Below are 19,732 nucleotides of genomic sequence, written 5' to 3'. Positions count from 1 at the left end.
GCATCTACAATATTTTATCGGGCGTTGTTTTCAAATTTCTGCAGTTTTCCTTGCATACAACATATGGGATGATGGTAGTTGGTCAAACCCCTCATTCCACAACTTTAGTTCATTAAACTATTTGTCATGAACAATTCGAAATCAAGAAACAGTAAAACTATCCCTAAAAAGAGAGGTTTAGGCAGCAAGCAATCCAATTCGTAGATAAGGAATAAAAAACTTACAAAATACTCTTAGCCGTTCAAACTCGCTCCACCATATTTTAACAATAAATTATTGTCTCCTCTTTAGAGAAGAGAAAAAGTTAATTAGGCCACAAAATCCTAGTATCACAATCAGTATTTCGTTTGGGATGTCAATTATAATATGGAAGGTGGACCTCAAAGGCATAGCATATATGAGTTTAGGAGTCCTTTCATGCGATAAAAGAGATACTACTTTTTGGCTTCTGGATGATAATTGAGACTTGAGAGTACTCAGCATTATCAATTATTGTCCCACACACCAGTCTGTCTCTCTCGGTTTTTTTCTTGCTATTCAATATTTTGTTGGTGTGCACCAAATTTCTTAAAAGGTTGAACTAATCCTTCAGTGCAGAGATAAATAAGTTTCGCTTCTTTGGTAGCATAAAATCCTCATCATGATGTTAAAAGAATCTCAACTTCGAGTTCAAACTATTGCTCAATTCATTGACCTGCATATATAATTAAACAATTAGGTTGCCTACCAACAAGGCACCAACTCTTGGAGTTTGTGTATTTTCAACAAACAACACTATCCCTATTGGACTTGCGTGCTTTCATCTAAAGGAGGTTTGTTTTTATTTTATATATATCAGAAGCTTTCATTTGATTGACCCAAACTTTCTTTTGTTTTGTGGGCCGCTTCCAGCTATAATAGAGGGAGGATATCATATTCATATAACAAAAATATATACAACAACCAATTTAATATTTTATTTTTTAACTTTAACTTTTTTTTTTCATTGTATCATTTATCACATCTCATTATTTTTTTTTTGTAAGGAGGATCAGCAACACATTTTCAAGTATATTCTTTCTAATACACTTTTTATTATTAATCAAAATTTAATAATAAAAATTTAAAACTATAAAAATCTTTAGTGAAAATCAGTAAATAAGAAATGAAACTCATAAAAAATTGTGTTTCTAATAAATTTCAGTTAATAGTAGAAAATGTATTAAAAAGGGTACATTAAAAAATGTATTAGTTGTTAGTATTTATTTTTTGTAAAAAAATGTATAATTTTATTATATTAATAGAACGTATCGAAGAAATACCATTCTATTTTAAGCAGTGAAATTTAAAAGGCGAATTTAGCACATGGGATGACGCACGAGGCAAAGCTAACAACTGCGTTCAAATAAAGTCATACTCACTAGATAAAAAAAAAGTTGAACAAGTTGATGATAGCTACTTGTACTCAGCTGAATGGCAATTTCATCTAAAATGCATATTGCTAGACAGCGATCCAACTTAGTTTTTGGTGTATAGATATATTTGGAATTTGGGTACAGAAATGCTTAATTTCATTTTCATTATGAGAAAAAGACGAACGGGTGGGACTGGCACAAGGCTCAGGTTAGTCAAGCCCAAGGCCCTGCCACATGGAGAATGTCTAAAATTATGAAATGCTGGTGCCTAGTGGGGAATGTGTAATCATAACTTTATCAACAACAAAAAAATGCCTAATCATAACTCCTCTGCATATTTTTAGCCACATATAATATTCACGTGCCTGTTTATGTATAGGCAATGCAATTTTTATGAGATTATCTCTCATGTATTGTTAGACTGTATAAAAATATATATTTTTCATGCATTCAGTGAATCAGCAGTGTAAGATTTTTACACTCAATACATGTTTGGAATTCCGTTGTAAAGAGAGAAATCACATTAGTTTTGTTAAAAATATGAAAGTTATTAGTTTCTCATAAACACATTTGATTAGGAAAAAAATCTATTCTATACCCACCAAAGAAAAAATCTGCTACAATATTTTTGAACAGTTATTTAAGAAAAATATATAATAAAATACGTGATGCGATAAATAAATAAATAAATAATTATAACAATATATTGTTAAAAGTACGTATAAAAATAATATAACTTATTCAATTATACGTTAGCTGGCGTAGAACGCAGTTCACATAAACATCAGAACTTATTTTAATGGAGTTTATTCAATCATTTAACAGAACAAGGAAGGAATTCAATTATGCTCGGCATCAAACATTTTTATTAGTAGTTATCAGTTGTTGCTATCTTCAATGCAAGTGTTGCCTGCGTACTGCGTATGGCTTTTGGAAGCACGAAATGTTTGCAAAATTCAAAGCTGTTGCAATTAGAACCTTCCCTACATATGATCTATCTTTAGCTCTCGTCTTAAGAAAACGTTAATTGATGTTACTGAAAGTTTACTCTTTTAATTTACTGTACAGAGAGAGGTCATAATTAATTATATATATTAAATTCGTTTTGTTCCATTAACAGTTTATAGCATTCCTTATCATATTTGACTAATAAGCTTGCTTTGTTTTTGTTTTTTTAATTTGTAGTTTATGATGCACTTAAAAAGTAATTAATCTTCTTATCTATATTAAAATTATTTGTAATTTTTTAACTTTTGTCTTTTATTTCTCTTATATATTTACTTGATAAAATAGTAATGACATCTCGAAGTTATTAGTGTTTGTAAGTTTGTTTGACATGTTAAATAAGTCAATTTTCAGCTTATTTTACTAGCTAGTGTATAAGTTTGTTAGATCAACTTCAAATATTTAATAAATAAGTTTATTTCATTATACTGATATACTTATTGCTTATATATAACCTAGCTAGAAGTTACTTCAGATGTGAGGTAGTTAAAAAAGAGAAAAAAACAAAGCTGATTATCCATCACATATAAGACTTATTTGTGGTCCAAATTAATGAAATTGAAAGAATTTATGACATGTGTGAATCAAATTGAATGCTCGACGACCTATGATCATCGAAACTTTTCAAAATTATAGGCGTTGCAGCGAAGGGAAGTATTGTTTTACCCGATGTTGTCTTTTGGCCTTTGGGTGCTAGGGCACGTGGCGGAGGGCCCGAGGGCCCGAGGGCCCGAGGGCTCGAGGGGGAGACAATGCAAATAGAGTCTTTATAAGTTAGTGTCTGGAAGATATCATATACTGAGGTGCATGAGTTCTCACCATTTTGATCTATTTATTAAATTAGACACTAATTAAGCTACACCACTGTCTTTTTCAATGCACATGAGAGCATGACTAATGCATGTTATATACGTAGATATGGTGATGAAATTCAAAACACGATTTACGAACAAGATGCGCTCAAGTAAATATTTCCTCTAAATTTATATATAAATAAAAATAATAAATTTTACACTCATTGATCAAATTAGTTAACATCATTTAATTTTTTTAATCTGAAATAAAAATAAGATTATTTTTAAAATTTCATTTATTAGAACTTATTATTATGAATAAAAAAAATCATTGAAAATATAATTACAATTAAATAAAAAACATTTAAAAAAAAAGAAAAAAGAAAAGAGACATGGTTGTCCGTTGATGTGATCACCAAACCCAAATATATATAATTTAGGATTCTCAAATGAAATAGGTGAACGAATCATTTCCTTTGAAAACGAGCAATACTTAAGATTTCATAGCCCTGATGTCTTAGATGTTAAAGTTCCTGGTATAAAATTAAAAAATGGAGGCCGGGTACAAGTTGGTGACCTGATTAGGATTTGATTTTCCAAACCAGTATTTTAAGAAATTTAGTACTGCTTGAATTGTCTTAGGGCAGTTAGGGGTGTATGATGGTATAATTGTTTATTTATGTCATAATATATTCAAGCGTTTGATTCCCCCACCCGATTTTTTCATTATATATACATATCAGTTGTGCTAACAGCAACCTTGAATCAAGTGGAATGATTATTGGTCTTTCTTCTGAGGACCCCAAGCACATTTAGTCAATGACTTGAGATGGTTCTAAACTTCTAATTTCTAATTGCTCAAGTGCTGGCCAAAATAACAGAAAGGCAAACAGACTATACCCTTTGCCCAAAAAATTGAGTGATATTCGTTTGCATTAAAAATTACCTTAAATTTACTACCCCTCAGCCCAATAAAAATACCTCATTATATTTTTACACTAATTCTCTTAATACTTTCAATAAATACATTTAATGTCTTAAAATATAAAAAGAAAAATATTTAGTTGAAATAGTTGTGAGTTCAACCATGTCCTGCAAAATAAATTTTTCAGTTTTTTAGCGCTATAAAAAATTAATTTTGATTGAAAAATATAAAAATACTGTTTTTTTTTATTTACAAAATTAGTAGTTTCTGGTAGAAGCTTTTCCTTCTTTTCGGAGAGAGGGTCCAAGGTATAATAGCCAATATCTAAGTAGAATGGCCAAGGTCCAGGGTGTTTGCCCATCATTGAAGAACGAACAGCAACAAGTAGTCTTATTGGGTCCAATTGATATCTATTTTTCTGTTAATTCATATGCCCAACAAAGAACGACAAAAAAACTTATAGGGATGACATTTAGTACCTTGCTTACTTTTTGAGCTTAGCCCATCTTGAATTTCAATTTAGCAGAAAATAATATAAAATTTAATTTATATGCAATTATGCATTGTCACCATAAATTTTTTTTCAGTCATTTAATAGGAATTTAGCATATCACTCCATCATCTTTTATTTATACATATATATATATATATATATATATATATATATATATATATATATATATATATATATATATATATATATATATATATATATATATATATATATATGTCTGTGTGTGAAGATGATACTAAAAAGTCCTTTTAAATTGAACTCAATAATATATGGTCCATGGAATTTTGACAGTCAAACAAAATGAAGTTTACTACATATTGGGCCAACGTGACACTACAAAAAGTAACAAATCTACTGGGCTCTCCTGGATACATTATCAATTATTCGAAGCAATTTTCCCTCTTTATAATGCACGGTTTCGAAGCTGTTTTTCTTTATTTTTGAATTTATTTCAACTTAAGAAATGTACACGAATTCGATAAGTTTATTTCACAGATAATGTATTGTAAAGTCTATAGTGCTAAGTTTGAAAAGGCAACTATAAGACATATATATAATACTATCCTATTAAGTAATCTTAGAGTTGGTTACTCGATAAATTTTTAGTATTTTAGAGGAGAAAAGTAAAATTATAAAACAACAAATCAAATTATTAAAATCATTAGTTTTTTCAAATCTATAAATCACGTTATTTATTACAAACAGACATTTAATAGTGTTCCATGTTGTACTGTAATTGACGAAGTGTACGTTTTAGAAATGTTTCATTTTATTTTATTTTTTATGTTCTTTTGCATGTTTTACTGTTTTACAGTTTTGGAGTAACAAAATAATAGTTAATAGTCATTTCTATTATTCTTATTGTGAAAAAAATAGCACGAACTATATCTTATATTTGTTATCGTCTATTTATTGCATCTACGTGTTAATTATATTTTTGCATTTAAACTATATATTTTGATTAAAATTTTAAAATGTTTGTTTTTATTTATATTTCAATAGTTTTTTTAAGTCTGAATCTCAAGCAATTTAAATGATGTAAAAAAGTTAGAGAACTTCATCATCTAAAAAACTTTAAAGAACATTTTTAACAAGAGTTGCTTATAAGATTCTTAAACTTGAGAATAAGTTAATATGTGGTTTCACTATTGGAGCAATTAATGTGACAATTCTTATAAGAAGAACTGTTACTCATAAAAGCAATGTTTTTTTTTAGATGGAAAAATCAATGGTTCTTAACTGTTGCTAAGAATTTTTAGTCAATCGTATAATCTATATTTAAGGTTTTAAGGAGTACATTATTAGATATAACTTATTATAGAAGTTCTTATATGGCATTGTACGGCCTATGCAAAAGTGATTTACCACGATTGCACTGTTAGAAATACTTTAATAAAAACAATTAAATTGAATAATGTTATTTTTATTTCACTTTTCCACACCATTTTTTTCTACGTCATATAACTAATTATTTCATTTCACATTTTTCTTTATTCTTTTCCTATTTCTGTCTTTATTACAAAAATTGCTGCAAAAATATATAATATTATTCAAAAGAACTCGGAATAAACTCTCATGACATTTTCTAAAATTACAATTAAATATATTTATCGTTCAGGTAAATTAATACTCTATTTTATTCTTATTCATGTAAGTTTATTTTGTTTAATTCTAGTATATGTAAATTTATTATTTTTAATTTTGGTCTCTATAATTTTTTTTGTTCATTTTGAGTCCTCCACGTTTGTGTTTTAGTCCTTTTAAAATTTTAATTTTTTCATTTATAATCTTCCATAAATTTGTGTATATAAGAACAAAATTAAAAAAATATAAACTTATTAGAACTAAAAATGAGAAAAATACCCTATAAAAATCCAAGTTGTAAAACAAAAAATTACCCGAACTAAAATTAAAAGGGCGAATTTACAAGAATCAAAATGAAAAAATATCAATTACATTAACAAAAACATATTTAAATCCTAAAATTATTATCATCGAGTTGTTTTTCTTAAACTTTTAACTATCAAGTTAGTCGTCACTTAAAGAGTTAAGACGTTATCATATTAATATTTTTAGAATCTTATATATCTAACTCCTTAAATGACTGAAATTCCAGCATACGTTTCAAGAACTTCTAAAACAATACTGTGATGACAAGCATATAACTCTGAAAGACCAACATTTAGATTCAGTGTAGAATTTAAAAACTTGTAAAATGGCAAACCTGTTCACCTCAAATGAACACGTTCAGACACTTCCAGATTAACAATATACCAGACGTTACGAGAACAGCTACTGTTACAGTTTACTCTAACAAATCGGAAGAGAAAAAAAAAGACTAGAGTACAAGATATATAATTAACCCGAAGCACTGTAACAACAAGCTTTTTCCGCCTAGGCCCGATGAAGCTCTCAGTGATATATGTATATGTTATTTATGCCAAATCAAAGTACCCGGAACCTTGGTGGGGGTGGGCCCAGGCCCACCGGCCTTGGCGTTTTTGGATAATGGGTAGGACTAGGAGGGGGTGGAGAGAAGAAATAAAATGCTCCAGGTGGTAGCGGCGACAAGAACGGCAATGATGGTGGTGGTGGAATCTTACGATGCCTATGTGTTGGAGGAGTATGCTGGTAGCACCCTGGCTTGTGTGCACCATGGTGAGGAGGGTGTGAAGGAGAATTTGGGGTGGGGTAGGAGTAGACAAGAGCACATGAATTCAAGAGTGACAAAGCCAAGAGAAACCCAATCCACACTTGAAAGCAACTCATCTTTTTTTCTTTTTTGTTTACACCACACTTAAAAAAAGAGAGAAAGGATCTTGTAGTTAGGACTTATAATCAATAATACAGACAGAAGGTACTTATAGGGGCAAGGGGTCAAAGTAGTTGCTATTGATCCAACTTAAAGATGGGGTTAGTTAACAATGCACTGTGTGTATTGGGAGAGTCTTGAAAACATTATTATACTAATAATAGGTAATAATGAATGTCAAAGAAAGCACCAACCGACCACCAAACTTTATAGGCGTGTCTAATATTTTTCTACTTATGTGCAGCCAGACGTTCAATTTTCACCGGTGCTTCTGCTTCGCTCTTTGTCCCCACCACCACTACCACATTTCCCTTTCTTACTCAATTTCTTACCCACTTCACTTTCTCCTCAGTTTTTACCTATTTATTGTTCCTCTTCATATATTTTCAAGCTTCCGTTTTAAAAAAAGAGAGCTTGTTTTTATCTCTCTATTTAAAATTTTAATATAATATTGTACACTATTTTATTATTTTATCAAGACTTAGTTATGTTTTTAGTACATCAAATTAAGGAGTCTACTTTTTTTGTCTCCCAAATCATTTATTATTATTATTATTAAATAAACTAATTCTTTACTGACAATGAAATTAGAAAATTCATCCAGTCCATTTTTTCAACCTTGTCCAAAATCATACATGCGCAACTTTCATTTTTTTTTTTAAAAAGGAAATAATTGTTTCGTACAACATTTTGCAAATAAAAATCATTTGCATGTGGTATTTTCGATGAAACATCTTCGCATAAGTCAGGCCTTTTATCATGCTATTTAACGGCTTCTTTTTTCCAAAACAACATTAAAAAACTATTTAAAAAAATTACAACAAATACTTTACGTAAATTGAGTTCTTTAAAACACAATATAATTTTGAACTAAAAAAGGGTTTAAGTGATGCGAGGACAGATAGCATAGACCATATAATTTAAAGTCTAATTGATTCCATTACAAGGAGTGCACAAAAGCACTTAATGAGTTAATTCAATTGGAGTCAAAAGGTAGTTATTTATTTCAATTGTTTAGTTTCTTTTTTATATTATAATAATGATACCATATATTTGGCATAATCACAGTATTTTTACTTTTTTTGAAAAGCAAAAGACTAATATTATTGAATTAAAGGTCAATACGAAAGTCAAGAAAATACACTAAACCGAGATTCACAAAAGAAGGTAAAGCGGCCAAATGTAAACATAAGCCACAAATGACTACAGGACAAATCCGCAATACATGGTTGGTAATTCAAGTAGTCAAAGAACATAATTACATATTTCAACATTGCCTATTATTAAAAAATGACATGTAACTTAATCTCATAATTACATGTCATTTTTTTTTATTTTGCCACGTATTAAAAAAGTTAGCGTCATTTCTCACAATTAAACAAAAGATCAAGTCATCCACTATAGCGAATCAGGTGGCACAACACGAGAATTCATTTAAGACGAATCAAAGTTAGGAGAAACTAAAATATATATACATTGAGGTCTCTAAAAACTCACTTCCCAGGTCAGCAATACATTGAATCAAGTTGAAAAGAAAGTCGCGGTGACTTCCCTGATGATCCAGTTGCAATGACACATATTTATCTACATAACTGGGTCGCTACAAAAGAGTAAGAGTCTCTGTAACCTCAAGGCTCAAACTACTAACCTACTACTATATCAGAAAGTTACGAATCAGCGATAAATATTAACATAATACGAAGGGAAGTGGATATTACATACACTATCATTGTTAGCATAGACAATTTAACTTTTCAAAATATCATTTCTTCTCATTTCCACACTGTCTTAAGCCTCTTTGCAGCTTGGACAAATCCCACAATCACCTGCAATTCGTCCATTTGCTTCACAAAACAAAAACACAATTTCAGACTATGATACCCAAATTCTTGTTCAAGTTCTTCAACAAACATAAGGAAACACTTGAGCATATGCACATACACATACATTTAAAGGCAATGCTTTATGCTTTGGTAGATTTTGGTGACATGCTTGCACCATAGTGACATCACTTCCAGGAATTGCATAAACAAGATTTTTTTACCTATGGGTTACCTCTTAATGTATTATTTTACTAATTACTAATACTAATATAATACTAGTAATTATTAAAAATTACAACATTACTTAGGTTGACGTTAATAAAAAATACTGTACAAGTAAAAAATAGTATAATGTAATTCATTTAATAAAAAAATTAAACTGCTTATTTACCACTAAAATACTTATTTGACATTAATTTTATCAATAAAAGATTTGGAATATTAGACAAGACTATTAGAAAGAATCACTTTCGTATGATCATTTAATAATAGAGATTAGCTTGCTCTGGAAAAGATTGGAATCGGATATGCAGTTCACCACCATAAAAACATCATTTAACAGCAATAGAATATTCCAACGATTACTATTTAAGACAAACAAATATGCAATCACAAACTTTAAGTTACCTGCGACATGAAATGCCTCTGAACAACGTCTACTAGCTGCTCTTTTGATGGGTTTGGGAACGCATCCACCTACAGAATATCCATTTCAAGAAGTAAGCACAAAGGGGACACATACACACAGTGCCAAAACTATTTTTTATGGGAGACAGTAACCAAACGATTAGTACTAAGGAATTTACTAGATTAAAATGTCGCCAATATCTCCACAGTGCAGCCATTTCAAGTTTGCTCAAGTCCACCTTCTACAGAAAATATTCAAAATTAATGTTAATAATTAAAATACTGACTAGGGGGATAAATCATTTACTATGTCAGTGGGAGGGGAAATAAATTAAGAAAAAAAAATAAAGTTGATATACCGTGGAGCCATGAAGCGGCATAGAAACGGACCCCTTTGACTGTGAATCGGCAGAGAAGGACCTACTCGTGGTTTTGTGAGATGATCCCAATGTTCTATGCATTCTATGCCTCGACTTGTGGAACTTGTGTGTGTCGTCCGATGCTGAGAAATCAAACAAAGCACACCAAAATTATAAAAAAAAAAAAAAGTGGTGTGGCCAAAAGATATTAAAGACACTAAAACTTTAGAGATAGCACAAGCAACAGGAGAAGACATAACGGATCCAATGTCACCCATCTCTACCACTTTGGAAAGCCACGGATATGGAAGCCAAAACAACAATTAATTAATTAAAATATCACAGCATTCCCATATATGCCTACTTTCAGAGTCGGGTGCACAATAGCAATACTAGTCAACATGCAAGGCTGAATAGTGAATACTTTGATCATTTGATCACAATACCAGTAAGCAAGAAAGACGACTAAAAATTGTAACTGTGAAGTGCAAACTCACCCATATCTGATCCATTCCACGGCATATTTTCAAACTCAAGGTCATCGTCTTCCTCATTACCGGTGGGTGCTTCAATCACGCTAAGAGCATTCCTTTGTAGCTTAACTTCAATACCATTTGTAAGAACCTGCATTTGTTTATAAACAATTAAGAACAATGTAAAATAATAGTCTGACAACAAATGCCAACTAGGGAGGGCAATTCTACCAGGATCCTATGCGTACCCACAAAATTAAAAAAGAAAAAATCCACCACAGGTAGAGTAAACAACCGCTCAACAGAGATGAGTCTGGAGCCAAGGATTTAGCCGCAAAATAAAAATGGGAATAGGTGCAGGTATGGGCATTATAGTACCCAACAGGTCCCATACCACATGTATATAAATAGTGATTTTATTAACACACACATTAATTTTTTAATTACAATACTAAATTTAATTTGATTCAATCTAATTAAAAATAGTTTGAACTGAATTAAATAATCTAGTTCTGATATAGCTTTTAGAAATATATTAAGTTATTGTCAGTAATATATTTTTCACAATACAGATAAATGTTCATAAATAAATTTGAAACACATATGATATCATTAATAAGATAAGTAATCAATATATAAGAAAAATATGATTATTGTATTAACAATGTTAATATTAGCCATCTTAAATATTTTTATTGTTATAATATCTTTAAACATTGATTATTACAATCAAAACATTTCAATATATGCTTAAACTTTTATATATAAACAAAGCAGGTATATAATATTTTATATGAATATTCTTTTAATTATACTAAAAAATATGAGTAGTTTAATCAAGCCTACAAATAAAATTGAAAAAAAAAGAATTTTACATTAAATGTAATTAAAATTTAAAACAAAATAATTAATATATAAAATAAATTATATCAAATAAAATTTTACATAAAAAAATCTTAAACTTAATATAAAGGCAAAATTTTAAAATAATTGACAATTAAAAAATACACACATATATCAGTAATTTTACGTAAGATCTATTATATGGAATGTATTTAGTTTTTTATCGTACAATCAAGAAACGTTAAAACCATTTTTGACAGTAAGATAAAAAAAAGTTTCTCCAACAATGTTTGACACATTGTATATATCTACCACAGAAAAAGAAATGGAGAAATTGATTCTGAATATATTAAGGTAAAATAACCTATTTATTTGTGTTCTTTTGACTTTATAATATATAAATATAAACTAATTAGTGTTAATGTATCATTTTTTGGTTGGTTTTGGAGAGTATAAGTTTAAAAAATAGTTCTTCCAGAAGTTTGATGTTAGATTTATGTTTGGATGATTTAAGGTTATGTTTCTAATATTGTATTATGACTTTTGTCAAAAAAAAATTGTATTATGACTTGCGTTTAGATTATCTAAGATTATGTTTAAATAATTAAAGGATATGTTTAGAAGAATTAAGAACGAATTTTTAATTCAGTTGTAATAATTTTTTATTAATGTATTGATTTTACACATAATGAAAATGCAGGTATGAATATACAGGTAACTGCAGGTGCAGGATAAAGATTAAAGATATTTTATCAAACGCAACTATGGAGACAAGTTTGTAGTACTTTACCAATACCCTACTTATTGCTATCACTAATGCCAACCTAGTTGCAAATAAAGCTTATAAATAATATTCAAATTCAAAACTCCCAGAAGGAAGCCACAGGACTAGTTGGATTTGAATGCAAAATTTTCATGTAAGATGTATAGTCAGTCAGTTTTGCATAAAGAAGCAAAAAAAAAAAAAAAAAAAAATCAGAGAAGGGAAATTGGGGAAAAAAGAAACAAATATGGTAAAGTTAAACCTTCAAAGTATAGCCCAGATTCTGATCGTTGTGAAATAAATATTAACTTCTTGCCCTAATTCTGATTCAATTACAATATTAATAGCACAAGCTTTATCGAAGCATAATTCAGAGCTCAGACCTCAAATTATCAATACCAAAACCAAAATCCAGAGCAACGATCGTTTAATTAACTTCCATCAATAAATAAGAGCAAACAGAAGACCCAATCAACAACTGATCCACACAGAGCAGGTCATGAAACACCAGATCCAGCAATGAAGAAAGACATGCAATGAATACCCACAATCAATAATTCAGAATTGTTCCCCCTAAACATGCAAACGAAAAAATCTATTCAACCCACACCGCGAAGAAACCCGCATTTGAAATTCCAAATTAAAATATGTGAGTGAATGATTCGGATAACAATTCACGCACTTAGGTTCAGAATAGTTCAAAATATAAGACACCTACAACAAGCAGGGGCTTCAGAGCAATTAAATTTGATCAGAAATAGACATGTGAGGAAATAATAATAATAATAATGAAACAGAAAATAGAAAAACTGACCGACACAAAAACACATTGGTTTGAAGAATCACAACAAAAAATGGAAATAGACGACATTAGCAACCAAAAATTGGAACGAAGAAATTGATAATCCGCAGTGTCGTTTAGAAGGGTAGAGAAATAAAATGAAAATTACCAGCCAATGCCATCCGCCTAGTCCAACGGCTTTCTTAACGACACCTTGAAGACCAACGAGCACCGATTTGGTGCGGTTATTTCCGGTTACGACAACTTTGGTGTGACGAGGAAGCACCGATAACTCTTCTTCGCTACTATCTCCACAGCTCTGCAAATGGGAGAAGCCACCATTGACCGAACTTTCCATTGCCTCTAGCATTTTCCAATTCACCCGCTCAAACACTGATACTCCGATGTCAAATATCGAAATTGCATTCGTATTGAAGATCGTGCATTGCTGATGAAGAATGTGCGAGTTTCAGGAGCAGAGGAGATAGGGTAGTGGAGAAATTTGGGAAATTCTGCAGAGAGAAAAAACGAGTGAGAGTGACTGCTATTGGTATTGTTTATTGGTGTGTTGGGATGAATCCCGACGAGACGAAATGGCCCAGTGAAAACGTGCCACGTCAGCGAGGTGAGGGTGGGCTCTTCAATCATGCGCTTGGAGTTACGGCATGAACGTCATGTTCAGGAGTTACTCCGCTTCTTCACAATTTCTCACTCACCTTTCCTTCTTACCATCAATTAACCACCTCCACCTTATTCCAACCAGCACTAACAAACAAAATATGTAAGAATCAGTTCAAAAAAATATCCAGAATAAAAGTTATTTTTTTTAACTTTGCAACGTAACTATTTTTCCCACCACCAGCAATCCTTTTTTTTTTTTATTCCCATCCTCAATTTCTTGTCTAGGTATAAATAGATACTTATAGTGCACAAATAGTTAGATGAAACAAAATAAAAAAGAAGATATAAATAAAATAATAGAAAGTGATTAATAAGTGGTTACTTAATTTTGATTAATAAATCAGTTTTAATCCGCATAATATTGTGTTGCAGTAAAAACTAACTTATTAGGATATAGATAAACAATCCTACCCTACTAAAGAAACGATAGATATATCGTATGTAATTTGTATTATTTACTTATGGCTTTTTTTATATATTAGAATCAAACATTATATTAGAGAATTTACCATGTACGCATTATATTTACTCAAATGAGTTAATTATCTTGTTGAACCTTCACGCTGAGATTTCAAAATTAATGGATTTCTATTACTTTACTCCACTACTCGCAATATATTTTTGTCCAGCAAAAAAAAAAAAAAAGGTAATGTTGCATATTTGAAAATTTTGCGCTAAATTTAGCTAATAGATAAAACCCTATCTACCCAAGTACATACCACTGTTAACATAGAAGGAGATTTTCATTCTTTTCTATTTCTGATTTTCAAGTTTTCTTTTTGTTATTTTTAATTAACTATAGGGTGAACCAGCTTCTAGGCGAACGACGATGAACCAGTAGAACATTGGTCAATGGTCATTGCTTAAAACCTCCGTGACTAACGTCTAGTAGCCTTTAGCATCATTTCACCTTTTCGGTCACCATGGAGCTATTTTTGCTAATCATACTTCAATAAAAAAATTTATCCCATTATCACCTACAAATTTGTTTCTAAAACTCTTGAATGCCTCGTCCACTTTTATTTTGTTCGACGAACCCTAACTTCTTCACCATTCTCATCTCTACCACCTAGATCTCTGTCTTCGGTGATGATGCCAATGCTGTCTAGATCTTGGGCCATCCAGGTCTCCATCATGGGTGTACTTTGACTTTATTTTCCTGTAATTTATATGGAAGAAATAAAACTCAAAGTCTAAGTGGGTTAGCGAAAGAGATTGTGAATCCAAATAGTGTTGTGTGTTGTGTTTTGGTTTTGTAATAATATTGTATTGAGAGATCAATTTGCAACTGAAAGGGAAACGTACAAAAATTGAATGAAACACAAATACTAGTTTATGGTTACGTGCCTCGTGTAGTTCAATTTATAGTCAAATTATAAAAGAAATTATGATTTGTCAGATAAAAATCATTTATTTGCGGATAGATCTATTTAGCAATGCATTAAAGGAAATCTAATGAACACTTTAATGGGTCGGATTAAGACTGTCATGGTGATGGCTAAAACTGAAAATGAGTGGTTATAGGTTCTCCGATAAATGATGATTAAAACGAACATCATAAATTCATGTATTTTATATTTATTTTATTTTTACCTGTATTTTTTTTATTTTTTTTGGTTTTGATAAGATTTGAGATTATGAGTAACCATTCGATGAATAGTTTGTTGTTTCCTAATTCAAACAGAAAACTATGCAAAGAGATTTATAAAAAAGTTGTTCTAGCGAAGTGCTTTTTATGGGATTGATGGAGAAGTGTTCCAATAGTGATGATAAGTTTTCGTTTGATCATTAGTATTTAAAAATACTACTAAAAGCATTTATCAACATTCGTCTAATCTAATATTATTTGATAAAATATCACAAAAATATTAGGAATATTTATATATAAATTGGTAACATTTTCATATGTTACTAAAAGCAATTTTGTTGTAGTGAATAAATAGTTTCTTACTCTCACAATGACATGGAAAATATTATATTAAAAAATATATTTTAAACTATATTTTTAACTCAATAGCCAAAATTACATCATAAAATGTAAAAGAATAAATGTAATATACATATATATATTATTTAAAGTCCAATTGGTTAAGCTGGCTTAGCACCACGATTGTATATAGTTTTTCTAATTAAAATAAATATTACTATTTAACATTTTTTTCTATTTAATTAGGATTTCTTTTACAGAATTCAATTAGAATTATATAGTGATATTTTTGTTTTATGCTTAACGGTGATTTTAGGTTTTGAGAATGGGAGCATATCATAGATGATATACTGTAAGCATCGGTTGGATGCATCAATTGAGCAAAGCGTATTTATGATAACTGAAGTAAGTATTTTTTTTTTTTATCAAAGAAAGAAAAAGGAAAAGTGGGTCGTGTAATAATTTGTTGGAAAACTTTGTTGTCGTAATTTGACTATTCTTGTTATGGGAGATGACCCTACCATAACCGAAGGAAGCAATTAATGACCTTAGACATTATACACGTTGACCATTGTCCGTAGAGGATACAAGTTTGATAGACTTTAATTTTATTTTCAATCAAATATAAATTTAGTATTTGCACGTTATTTATTAATCAACATTTTTTTTTGGTGAATGACATTTATTTATTTATAATAATTATTCATAATTTTTTTAAAAAACAATTATTTAGAACTTGAATAACATTCAGTCAAAAAAAAAACTTGAATAACATATTATTTGTTAAAATGAAGTTGTGCGATGAAGTTTTTTTTTTTGTAATTTACATGAGATTTTATCAACTTTATAAAAAAAACTTTAATTCAGCCGTTGAATTAATAATTTTGTACTCTACATAGAATTAGTAAGCAGTGTAAGTGCAAAAAGTTTTACACTGGATATCAAATGATCTTATTATTGAGTGTAGGAGAGGAGTGTTTGTATAAGAGTGTGAGATGGATAAATTCAGACCCCATAATCATAAAAATTATTTAATATTCACATAATCACTCAAAAAGTTACATAATTTTGTGATTTAGTCTTTATTCTTTATGATTTTATCCCATAACCAAGACAAACTATTTTCACTCTCTTATAATAATAAAAGTTTTGATTTGTTATATATATTTGCAAGGTTCAAAGAAATGCATGGTCTGTGGGGTCCGTTTTGATTCAAAAATCCTCTGATTTTGACTCCGGGATGATGAGTGTGATGAATGGGGGATGAATATTATTTTAAAGGATGTAACATGCTCGCTGGTACCAGCACTCAGCCACAAGGTTGAAACGGCACCGTTAAGGTAGTTCCACCAAATAAAATCATAATTCATGTGTTTTTTTATCTGGTGTCCCTATATCCTTCCCTAGTTCCATGCTGCCAATTTTTGCTTAGCTTGCCTCTTTCATCGGATGTTGATTTGGATCTTTCTCACCTTTTAGGGCAACTATATTTTGTCACGAGCCATAGAGAGAAAGAATACTTCACAAATTTTAATATTCTATTATTATTATTTTTCTTTTGAAATGAAGTTTAGAAAACGAAATATCATTACAATCCAAAGGACAGAACATTCTATACAAAAAAAAAAAGTATGCTATTATTTTTATTACATTAAAAACCCGAACACAGGAGCATATAAATGAATGGTAATTAAACTGCAAGCTTCTTAACAAAAGATTGTGTTATATATGCTTCTATAATATTTTGATAATAATTACATCAATGCTTACAAAAAGTAGTAGACAGCAATAAATATAGTTAAGCAAATATAGTCAAAGAACATCATTCTGGACCTTTTTTTTTTTTTTTAAGAATTTGAGACAAGTCCACCCAATATAGAGAATGGAGAGTGAGATCTGATGAAAACAGAAAATTTGTACTATTTGTTTGAAAAAAAAATTTAACAAAATGATTTTTATAGGACCGACATATAAAAACAATTCCCTCCTAACTTACTGTGAAAATAATGAAAAAAAATTGTAACTTTTTTGCTCATTTTTAAATTGAATAAATGTTTTTATAATATAAAAATAAAAAATCATTTTATGTTCAGAAAATTATAAAATAGAAGGATCTTTTGCTAATCTCTCTGTCTTGATTTTCTAACATTAGTCTTTTTAGCATTTTTGTTTGGGATGATTTTTCGATTTTAGTTTTGATATTTTTAAAAATTAAAATCAGTTTAGTTTTGAGTTTTGATTTTTTTTATTTTTAGTTTTTTTTAAATATTATAAATTGAAAATAAATAAAGATGATAGTGATAGTAGGAGTGGAATGATGATGACTGTATTTTAAAATCTGGACCAACTTGTCCAGTTGAATCAAGACTAAAAGGTCTAATTGGATGAGTTGTCTATCAAATTAATCATGCATTGAACCTAACGTAACCTAGGACAACCCAATCGAGTTTGTGGTTAAATTGATGACCCTCATCGAGGTAATTTTAATTTTGGTATAAAGTCAATTAAGGATTTCTAAACTTCATTATTTCAAAATAGGAAATGTCCGGGATTATGCAAGCCAATTAATGTTTGGTACAAAGCTTTAATTTATTTTAATTAAGGCAAGTCATGCGAGTCAATTAGTGATATATTGGTTCGACTATTGACTCATTGACTAATGCCTTGACCAGGTTAATCACCGATTCTAGTAGTAGAATAGTGACAAAGACAACGCTCAATAACAGTGTAGACAATGAAATGATGGTGGTGACACCAGTAATGGTGGAATAATAGCGATAGCGGCAAAAAAATGGTGACAATGGTAATTCTTAATTTTTTTTTCTTGATTTTAATAATAAATGTAAAACTGAAATTGAGTTAAAAATTAATTCGGTTTCATTTTTTTCAAACATGCTCTGTTTTAAAATTATATTTAAAAATTGAAGATAAAAAACTCAACCATCCCGGATACGACCTTAGATACTTTAAAAAATGTTACCAAATCAATGGATTCATTGATTCATGTACGCATGCATTCTTATTAAAGGCTCAGTGTAACGGCAATATTTCCACAGTATTTTGAATGTTTGAATTTGAAATTGTACGTAACAGTGTTTTTGCTTTTGCAAGCTGTCAATTTGATTTTAGGTTGAAAAACATAATTGCGAATTTGAAGGAAGCTATCTTTGCAGTTCGTACGTTTTTGCCTGTGGGATATCGATTAGGATATCGCATGCCGTGTCCACTTCAGTCTTTTCCCCGTCATAGAAAGTATTCGATAAGATAAGCTTGACATTTTTATTCGGTAAGTTTTTTTTTATGGCTTATCATTATTTTGGCTTTTAAATCTATTTTTAAATTTAATTTGCTCTCCTTATTATTAAAAAAATAAATAAATTAGATCCTCTCATTTTTCAAAATGTTTCAATTAGATTTTTTTTAGAAGTTTAATTATTTTCCTTATTTTTTCAAATAAGATCAATTTGGTCCAATATAAAATCAAATTTTATCTTATTTTTCAAAATTTTGGGACAAATAAAAGAAAAATGAGATCACCAAAAACAATAAATTATATTGAAAAAAAATATATTTTATATGTACTCAGTTTCAGCCAAATATTATGAAAAAAAAATCAAATTAAACCTAATTTTTTAAAAAAACCTATTTCAACCATTCTTAAAAATTAGAGAACTTGATAAAAAATTTTACAAGAGGACCGAAACAAACTTCAAAAATAAATTAGAAAACTCAAACAGCAATTAACTCTTTTTTTAATCTATAGTATTAATGTTTTCTTCTGTTAAAAAAATAAAGCATTATTTATTAATTTTTTTCTTTTAGTGTTACCTTGGTACTTTTACACAACCTAACAAACCAATCTTTTTATTACTAAAGTTCCCTTTGTCTTACTCTCAAATTTTGATTAAATTAAATTGTAATTAAGCATGATTCTAGAAAATAATTTAAAAAAAAGTCAATCAAAATTGGAATAGAATTTAACAAGTTAAAAAAGTCAAGTAATTGTGGTTA

General features: G+C 29.5%; 1 protein-coding gene across 1 annotated transcript; it reads right to left on the bottom strand.

The window, feature by feature from the left end:
• Window positions 1–8,811: 8,811 nt before the first annotated feature.
• LOC100787225 (histone deacetylase complex subunit AFR2-like) lies at window positions 8,812–13,641 on the bottom strand. Its single transcript, NM_001255043.2, has 6 exons — window positions 13,283–13,641; window positions 10,751–10,877; window positions 10,254–10,396; window positions 10,074–10,136; window positions 9,895–9,963; window positions 8,812–9,288 (listed from the first exon to the last, which is right to left on the bottom strand). The coding sequence occupies exons 1-6, from the start codon at window positions 13,481–13,483 to the stop codon at window positions 9,217–9,219; spliced, it is 675 nt and encodes a 224-aa protein (NP_001241972.2). The 5' UTR covers window positions 13,484–13,641; the 3' UTR covers window positions 8,812–9,216.
• Between the last annotated feature and the right edge of the window lie 6,091 nt (window positions 13,642–19,732).

The sequence above is a fragment of the Glycine max genome, chromosome 4 (assembly GCF_000004515.6).
Source record: "Glycine max cultivar Williams 82 chromosome 4, Glycine_max_v4.0, whole genome shotgun sequence".
Classification (NCBI taxonomy): Eukaryota; Viridiplantae; Streptophyta; class Magnoliopsida; order Fabales; family Fabaceae; genus Glycine; species Glycine max.
Note: the sequence above shows the minus strand (reverse complement) of the source record. Positions and strands in the feature narration are given on the sequence as shown.